The 10,094-nt window shown below is 43.5% G+C and overlaps 1 protein-coding gene across 1 annotated transcript in view; it reads right to left on the bottom strand.

The window, feature by feature from the left end:
• Positions 1–3,746: 3,746 nt before the first annotated feature.
• The window catches only part of RANBP3L (RAN binding protein 3 like), a 42,302-nt gene continuing 35,954 nt past the window's right edge, over positions 3,747–10,094 (bottom strand). The window contains exon 13 of the mRNA XM_089689419.1: positions 3,747–9,853. Within this exon, the coding sequence (XP_089545545.1) occupies positions 9,810–9,853 (44 nt within the window). The 3' untranslated portion in view covers positions 3,747–9,809. The remainder of the gene's footprint in view (positions 9,854–10,094) is intronic.

Below are 10,094 nucleotides of genomic sequence, written 5' to 3'. Positions count from 1 at the left end.
GATCAGCGTTTTTCAAGAGCAGATAAAAAAAAAAAAATTTCCGCAGGAGAATCAAAGAAGCCCTTATTGACCAGGCTACCAACTGCTGGAATCAACACGACACAGACCTCCGATGCAGCCACCGTTTAGATATTCAATAGACGCAGTGAGAGATTCGCCCATCTACGCTGTATTGCATGGATCTATGCATGTATGGCCAAACATACTCTAAACAAAAAAACAGAACTAATCAGGTAGGTATACTTAAAGTGATTCTAAGGCTGTTTTTTTGTTTTAAACTTGCTACATTTACCTGCTCTTCTGTTGTCCCCGCCAGTGCTTTTGGCTCCTCCTCCCTTTCCGAGTGTCCCCATAGCAAGCCGCTTACTATGGGGGCACCTGTGGGAGCACGCTCCCAGGCTGAGCTGTTTGCTTCCATTGACACACACAGTGCTGCTCGGCCCCACCCTCCCACTCCCTCCTCACAGGATGTGCTTGCCAATGGCTCCCACTGCTGCTTCTATGTCCTGTGAGGAGGGAGAGAGAGAGAGAGCAGCACTGCTCCTTTCAGACATGCTAGACGTGCTAGATTGAGATCAGGCTCAGGTAAGTATTTAGGGGGCTGGAGGGGGCTAAATGCAGATTATTTTTTTTTTACCTTAATGCAGAGAATGTGTGAAGTTAAAAAAATCTACTTTTATGTGACGGGAGTAACTTTGGGTGGGGGCCCATGGAACCCAGCTCACTTTGGAGAGGTGGGGAGACCCGTCTCCGCTCCCCATATCCCTATTATGTGTAAGTCACCCTGTGCCTGTTAGGGGTACAGGGTGATCTGTCCTAATATTGTGTGGGCTTTGTTATGTGGCTGCATCCCATTTTTCTATTGTCTGTCTGGTTTGGGGGAAAACTTTTATGGGATGTATGTGTTTATGTGTATTAGCTTAGTGGGGGGGGGGGTGTGTCCAGCAGCCCTCCCTCCTGATGGAACTGTCTGCTGGTGTGACGTTTGAATACCTGTATGTCTCTTGTTACTAAATGTAGATTGCCCCACCCTGTGTCATTATGCTGCAGGGAGGGGGGCTTGTCCCCTGAGTGTATATATCTTGTATCTGTGTTCAAATAAACTAGTCTACCTCCTGGTTTACTTCAAATCTGGTGTCATCTGGATCTTGGGGTAACAATAGCCAGATTCACTGGTCTCGTGTTCCAGAGCATGAGAAGCAGCTTCTTGATGGAGATACCCTGTTGTGTGTGTCTGGGGTCCGTTACATTGGTGGCAAGCAGTGGGATTGTGCTTCCTGGCTGTGAACACGTCCAAACCACCCCCGGGATTCTAAATCAGGAAAGAAGACGTCGGTCACCCCAGTGGAGATATGGACCTGGCCTCAGAGTTCCCGGGGCTGCTGCGGATCATTCTTGCAACATACTCCAGGACTGTATATACGAATGAGTACCAGGAGCTCAGGCAGCGGATTTGGGAGGTGCTTTGGAGTGGAGCCCTCCAGGTTGCTGGTATGTACAAGGGCAAGTGCTATCCAACCCCAGGAGAACGGGCCAGGGCCCATTGGAAGTTACGGATGCCATTCCTAGGAGAGCGACCCCAGGAGCAATGGGTGACGCAGTTGGACAGGCTGGTCCAGCAGGAGATAGAGCTGGACAACCAATATCGGGCTCTGCAATGGTATGCAGAGCAGAAATATTTAGGGGTGACAACAGAATGCTCTCCGAAGGGATATGACTTTGGTGGCCCTGGATTGTTGTGGGAGAGCCTTACAGATCATTTTGTGTTTTCGGCGATGAAGGAGAACCTACCCTTTAGGACCTGCAAGAAGTCAGAGAGGTTATGTTTGGTCTCACAGGGGTCTTAGAGCTTGAACCAGATCTGGAATACCTGCTGAGGAAAGAACAGCATCTGGAAAGGGCATACAGGCAACTGCTAAGACATGTTCAGCAGCATGCCCAAGAATTGGCAGTGGAAATTCCAGAGATTGCCGTCCCCAAACCTAAAGTGCTGACAAAAGGGCAGAGCTCTGCCGAGCACTGGTAACATCTTCTGGGTTCCACAGACAGGAGATGGTGAACCCCTATCCCCATACACCAGTTCCAGAGACTGGGGATTTGATTGACCTTTCTGCTGAGGAGGAACCAGCTGGTGCGCCTCCAGCAGAAGAGCTGGCATTAGGGCATGGCGTTGTTGACCTCTGCCCACAACAATCAGCACCTCAGGAGCTACAGGAAGAGGATGCAGTTGGCACCTCACAACTGCAGCTTGAGCTGATGTCTGTGGATGGGACTTCAGTCTCCACTAACACAACCCCAGAAAAGGGTCTGGCATTGGGACAGAAGGAAGTCAGCCTTACTTTGTGAACATTGGGGGATGTCCATCAAGTCCAAGTGGATGAGACTACAGTCACCACCTGGATACCCCAGGGATGCTGGGCAGTCGGCCTAGATCCCCAACTGCATGATGGAGTTGGTCCAGCCACCATGTCTTCTCTCCAGCAGCTGAGAGGACTTCAGGGAGAAGGACCAGTTTGTACTGCTCCCCAGCGGCGGGTATGTTCTATGGGAGAGGCAGAGGTTGGCTGGGTGAGTAATGTTATGTTTGGGACATTTTGTTTGGGGTACTGTGTGGGTCCTGGCATTGGGGGGCTGGAAGTACAGACTAACTTTGGAGTCCACCCGTCTGGGGTCTCCTCCTGTGTTAGTCTCCTGCCGAAAGGGGAGATATGCGACAGGAGTCACTTTGGGTGGGGGGCTCCTGGAACCCAGTTCACTTTGGAGAGGTGGGAAGACCCGTCTCAGCTCCCCATATCCCTCTTATGTGTAAGTCACCCTGTGCCTGTTAGGGGTACAGGGTGATCTGTCCTAATATTGTGTGGGCTTGATGTGGCTACATCCCATTGTTCTATTGCCTCTCTGGTTTGGGAGCAAACTATTATGGGTTGTGTGTGTTTGTGTGTATTAGCTTAGTTGGGGGGGGGGGGGGGGTCTCCAGCAGCCCTCCTTCCTGACGGGACTGTCTGCTGGTGTGAAGTTTGAATATCTGTGTGTCTCTTGTTACCAAATGTAGATTGCCCAGCCCTGTGTTACTATGCAGGGAGGGGGGAATTGTCCTGAGTGTATTTATCTTGTATCTGTGTTCAAATAAACTAGTCTACCTCCTGGTTTACTTCAAATCTGGTGTCCTCTGGATCTTGGGGTAACAATAGCCAGATTCACTGGTCTCATATTCCAGAGCCCGAGAAGCAGCTTCTTGACAGAGATACCCAGTCGTGTGTGTCTGGGGTCCGTTACACACTTTACAACCATTTCAACCAAAAAAGTAACTTTTATTGCTCTTAGTCTCCTTCCACTTCCTTTTTTTTTTTTTGCTGCTGATTGAGTTCCTGTTAGAGGGTAGCTATGTTCATTCTCCATGATCCCTCTGTATGTAAGAATGTAGCCACCCTTTTGTTGCTTGCTTCCAAGATGGACTATGAACTTGCAACTCCAAACAAATAGAAATGAGCAGGGAAAGAAGAGGTTCAAAGACATTACAAGGAGCCAGATAAAGTAAGAAGCGATTTCATCAAAAATAGATAACAGGGCCCAGAAGTAGTGTATGTTTTTTTTTTTATCTTTAAGAACAAGGATATCGTTAGCATTACTTTGACCTTCTGACATTACAGAGACATGTGCCATAAGGTAGTTGGTTAAAGTGTTTGGGTTTAGATACAGTCTACCTACTGCCACTGGGATGAACAAAAAACCAAAACACAAAATGATTGGACTGTTGTATTTTTATTTCATTTTAGATCTCAGAACTGAACCCCGTCCACCTCCTCCATTGTTGGGTCCATGTTCCAGTAGAACAATGCAAAGTGTTACAAGGCATACAGGAAGACGAAGACATGATATAGAGAATGGAACACATTGCATGCCTGCAGAGTTTTTCTCTCCATGGCAAGATTTTATATGCGATTCTCTGCTCTGCAGTGGAAACCCATCACATTCTTCCCATTTCTTCCTATCCTAAAACACATCTACAGAAGAGACTTCAATGTATTTATATTACATTTATTTAGTGATTTTCTTAGATCTCTCCTGGGATCAAATGATTCAAAAATATGCAAGAAATGCAATCCAAACAGCCTGTGCCTGTCCAGAGAGAACTATGGCAGCTGCCATCGCTGCTTGGTTTTTAAACCCAAGGGTCCATTCACTCCAGATGGGTGCCAAATGCAATGCCAACATAGACAAAGCAGTTTGACTTGAGTCAAGTATTCAGTTCACATCAGTGCACTGCGGGGGTGTGTGCTCAAAAAGTGAGACATGCACTACTATCTCAACCCGCTGTGGTGAATAAAAATAACACTTTGTGACAAAAAAAAAAGAAAAGAAGTTCAACGCATCATGTATGGGCCCTGCAACCTTCACAGCAGAATGCAGACACTGGTTTGCACCAGCCCTTAAAGTTGCTGTAAACCCTTACATATACCCAGTGAAGTGACTGGCCTCAGGTGACACACAGAGATGAAACAAATCCTCCTACATAAGTAGTTTCTGTTTATCTACAAAAGTGGTCTCCAAACTACAGCCCCTTGCTTGCTTTTATTCGGCCCTTGGGGCATTATTCCCCCACTGTTAGTAACAGTGTCAGTTCCTGCCACTGACACCAACAGTGGGACACAATTCCTCCTAATGAAACCAATGATAGGGCACCATTCCTCCCATTGATGCCAATGATGGGGCACCATTCCTCCCATTGATGCCAATGATGGGGTGCTTTTCCTCCTACTGACAACAATGGGCACAATTCCTCTCATTGACACCAATGATGGGACACCATTTCTCCCAGACACCAATGATGGAGCACTATTCCTCCCACTGACACCAATCACAGAGCACCATTCCTCCCACTGACACCAATAAAGGGGCACTATTCCTCCCATTGATACCAATGATGGGGCACTATCCCTCTGATTGACACCAAAGATGGGGCACCATTCCTCCCATTGATACCAATATCGGGACATGGTTTCTTCCATTGACACCAATGATGGGACACTATTCCTCCCACTGACACCAATAATAGAGCACTATTCCTCCCATTGATACCAATGATGGGGCATAGCTTACTCCAGCTTATGCTGGGACATTTTCTTCTCCCACTGGCTATAGTCCGGCCCTCTTAAAGTTTGAAGGACAATAAACTGGCCCTTTGTAAAGTTTGGAGACCCCTTGATCTATAGCCATCTTTTATCTACATTCGCTCAAAGTACAGAATTTACACAGGATGTCTCACCTCTGAAAAGCAGGGGGTGGGGTGCTAAAGTTATTCAGCGAGGTGAGCTCTGAGAGCTGATTGGGAGGGGAAGGTACACAGCCCTCTCCACACAGGAACAGAGCTGAAGCTGTCAATCACAGTCTGTGCCCTCCCGTCACCATTTTTCTCTTGGTGTCAAGAAAACTTGTCAGAAGTGACTGATGGGGATAGCAGAGGAAAGAGGCAGGAGACAGAAATGACACTGTGCTCTGGACTGGAAAAAAAAAAACTATAGAGGAATATGCTTTGTTTATATTTCATGTCTGAGGTTTACATCAACTTTAAAGCTGAATTCCAGGTATGCATATTACGAATTTAATGCGTTCTGCGGGACCTTTCGTATTGTGAAAAATTCATAAACCAAAACGCGGTTTCCCAATAGGAATGCATTGAAAACCAATTAATCCGTTCCTGAGGTGAGAAAAAAGTCAAAAAAAGTATTTTATCTGTTCAAAATTCTTTATAAAGTGCACTTTAAAGGCATAAATACTGTACAGGGACATGATTAAAAATTAATTCATAAATGCATTGAAAACCAATTAAACCGAGGCATTATTTTCAATGGATTTTCATTGCGTTAACCAAGGTACACCTGTATTATTTTTACATTTCTTTTAGGTCTTACACATGCTGCAATCCTTCTAAAAACCTTTCTCCTGACAGAAGAAAGCAGCGTTAAAAAAGCACCTAAAGCTGTATCAAGCGCTTTGCTGTTCACTCATTTCATTGGCAAGAAAATTCATTTATTTTGCCCTTTGAAATGAGCGAATGCTCAAGTGCTAAACGTTGCTATGCTTAAGCGCATTTCGACACGTTTAGGCGCGTCAGGCTTTTTTTTGCTGCAAAATGTTCCTCTTGAACGTGCTGCCCCTGGGGTTTTTTCCTGCCTCTAAACACCTGTAAATGCCTATTTGTGTATGGACACAGAAAAAAAAAAAAAAAAAGTCAAATGCCCTTAAAGTGCTACGAGTCCCCAAGGACTCAAAGCCTGCTTTTATCTGCTGTTTGACCAGATGGTGAAGCAGCCATCTTGGGCGCACTCATTAGAATATCATACTTGGGCCAAATAACCTACCAGAATGCTTTTGGAGTAGGAGAAGAGACCAGAGTACCTGAAGGACACCCACATAAGCGCATGAAGAGCATGCAAACTCCTTGCAGGTAGTGTCCTGGTCAAGGACCCCCATGCTGCAAGGCTAACCACTAAACCACTTTGCTGCTCTTCTAAACTCATTCTAAGACCCAAGCTGACCTATGATGTGCTTGATATTGGTTATAAAGAGGCAAAGAAGCACTTTCTGGACAGGGTCACTGTGCTCTAAACATGAGGCAAATACAGCCAATGGACCTTCTTCTATGGCATCACTCCCTTCTTGGTCAGACCAGTAAGATGGAGCTCCATCATTGCTACAAAGTGAGGTTTTGCAGCATTCCAGGCCAGCAAAAAAGCAACACTCATTTAAATACGTAGTTGCTGCACCTGGGAGATGTCGCCACCATAAGAATTGTCAGTGTGACATCAGCCAATTGTGCAGACTGTGCAGATGCCCAAGGGGCCAGTTAGGGGGCCCTATATACTATAGGTGTGCCAGGCAAGTGTTGGGATCTAGATGGTTTTTTACCTTAAGCCATATAGTTGCATATTAAGCTTCACATTCACATCACCATCTGACCATACTATCTTCACACAATTATCTTTTGGTTTACCAAAACTTTGTAATGAGGACCTCCTCAAACTATGCAATCAATCTGTATCCAATCTGGCAGGCTCTTTAACTACATAGCACATTAGTCATTCTCAACCAGGGTTCTGTGGAACCATATGGCTTCCATCAATAGTTGCTAGAGGTTCCTTGAGCTGTGGCTAATTGACCTCCCATCTTCTGGTACCTTCATAGTTCCAGGTACATTGTCACTTGGCAAAGTAGCATGGCACTAATTTAACTGAAGGGAAGGGTGGCATTTCAAACACCACTATAAAGAGGGTCATAGATGGATCGAATCTCAGCTGGTTCAGCAGGGAATGACTGAGATTCAATCCATCTATGGACAAGCTGGTTGTACTGAAGTGGACTTCAGTTCAACCAGCCTGTTGGATTTTTTTTATGCGATCACCGTCAGCAGCTATAGCTGCCAGCAGTGATCCTTGTGTTTGGCCGGCAGGGAAGGTGCTCCATAGTCGAAAAAAAAAAATTGTATAATCTACTAACCACTTGTCCTCCAGAGGATTTACCCCCCTTCCTGACCAGGCCATTTTTTGCGTTACGGTACTGCGTTACTTTAACTGACAATTGTGCGGTTATGCAATACTGCACCCAAATTAAATTTATGTCCTTTTTTTCCCTACAAATGGAGCATTATTTCGGTGGTATTTGATTGCCTGTGCATTTTACATTTTTTTGTGCTATAAACAAAAAAAGACTGACAATTTTAAGGGAAAATTTATATTTTTGACTTTTTGCTATTAAACATGTCCAGTAAAAAAAAAAAAAAAAAAAAAAAAAAAAATCAAATTTTGTCATATATTTAGGTCAAAATGTATTCTGCGACAAGTCTTTGCTAAAAACAAAATAAAAAAAAAAAAATCCCAAAACATGTAAATTAATTGGTTTACGTGAAAGTTATAAGATTTATAAAATGGCGGTATAGATAATGGGATTTGTACTTATTTATTTACTAGTAATGGCGGCGATCAGCGACTTATAGTGGGACTGCGCTGGGCATTTTGACACTGGGGGGAAATTACTTGGTGTCACTGACATCCCCAGTGACACCAATACAGCGATCAGTGCTAATAAAAAGCACCGACACCGTACTGACACTGGGCAGGAAGGGGTTAATATGTGGGGTGATCAAAGGGTTAACTGTGTGCTGTTTCACTGTGTGCTGTGTGAGTGCTTTGCAGAGCCATGCAAAACAGCGTGCAGGAGCTGACAGGGGAGAGAACTGTATTGTTTACATACAGTTCTCTCCCCCGTCGGTAAAACTCAGCAATTACTGGGTGTCGGCGAGCAACCACCGGCTGGGACCCGGTGATTGACAGCCAAGGCAGCGAATGGTGGCGCAGGTAGGACGCGCTAACCGAAACTGCAAAATCATGTATGGTAGTATATACGTGATTTTGCACACCCCTGGTGCCCTGTAGCAGTATTTCTGCTATAGGGCAGACAGGAAGCGGTTAATTATGGGTGACATTCTCCCCACCAACATAGTGGCATTTTCATATTAACCACCCAATGTACTAATCTTAGCAGAGGTTCCCTGAGACCTGAAAATTATTTCAAAGGTTCCTCTGGGGTAAAATATTTTAAAAAGCATATAATACCTGGTAGAGTAAATTATACAGATTGTAACATGTATTATAAGTTTTAGAGAGAGTTCCAGATAGCAAAAAAATAATCTTCATCTGTCTTTACACATTGAATAACCAGTTGCACCTGGGCAGTAGTTAAATGGGGGACCCAAAGAATATTCTTGCACAGCGGCCCTTTGGTGACTATGATTTCCACTGAATACAGCTGTAGCACAACAGGTTGCTATAGAAAACATACACTTTCAGGCCATGCAGCTCATTGCTCATACAGGATTAGTAATCTGCCTTCCAAGTGATTGAAGAAGGGAACTCGGGTCACATCATCAGAAATAAAAACTTAACACAAAATTCAATTTACATGTAAACAGAGTAACTGTTTATAAAACGTGCCAAGCAAACCCTGTTAAATAGATCTCTAAATTTGTAGATATATATTACACTACCATAAAAACAACCTTTAATAAAATATAAATATATATTTATATATATATATATATATATATATATATAGAATGAAAATTTTAAATACACAATAGATTAGATATATTTTACAAATTAGCAGAAAAAAATAAAATAAAATAGCCCTCTAAAGTCTCAGCCACCGTGACCACGTGACCAAACAAAATGATAAAACATGCCAAATAGGATGTAAAAGACTGCAATGGTGTACAATAAGAATATGGCAATGCATATACAAAGTAAGCTCGATCATTGCCATCAATATGATGCACAATACTGAGATCAAGATACAATTTTTTTTTTTTTTTTAAATTCATACACATACATGCTTTGACTTGCTGGTATGATGCATGATCACGGAGCTCCAAATGAATGAATATTAAATAACAAGGGGAGGAGAGAAGAAGTTGATACTGGGAATGTTTGTCTCAATATCCTTTGGCTAAATATTAAGGTGCACTCAGTCATCATTCTTGAGGTATATATATATTTATATATGTTAAAGTGTCCCAATTAACGATACTGTCAAATAAGTCTTTAGTAGATACTGGATTCCAAATATGCCGCAGAAACGGGCAAGTCTATCCGTTGGTTATTTTGACACTCCTGGTCTGTGTAGTACTTTTTAATAGATGATGATTTTGATCCACAGAATTCTGTCACTTTCCAATTCCAGTTTGATATTGGCATTCCTGCAGATGATCTTGTACGAAGACACATTACTGAGAAAAGATGGATGGAAAGCAACTGTCAGGAGTACAGGACGGGCCGCTGGCGGATCAACTGGAGATGATCTACAAAGGGAGAAAGGTTTTATTTTGATATTGTGTCATTTTGATACTCTGTAATTCAAAGCCAAAACTATTATTATTTTTTTTTTTTAAATTTTGGAAAACATAAAAGACTCATGGCAGGAAAGAGACCTAGTGATCCAATGGGGTTGACATACTAAAGGCAAATAGACTGTTCACTCTCACTGCAAGTGCAATTGCTCCAGAGCTTAGTAAATGAGGCAAAGCTTCACTGTACAAAGAA

The sequence above is a fragment of the Staurois parvus genome, unplaced genomic scaffold (assembly GCF_062004578.1).
Source record: "Staurois parvus isolate SC_StPar_1 unplaced genomic scaffold, SC_StPar_1.0 ptg000475l, whole genome shotgun sequence".
NCBI classification, from domain to species: domain Eukaryota; kingdom Metazoa; phylum Chordata; class Amphibia; order Anura; family Ranidae; genus Staurois; species Staurois parvus.
Note: the sequence above shows the minus strand (reverse complement) of the source record. Positions and strands in the feature narration are given on the sequence as shown.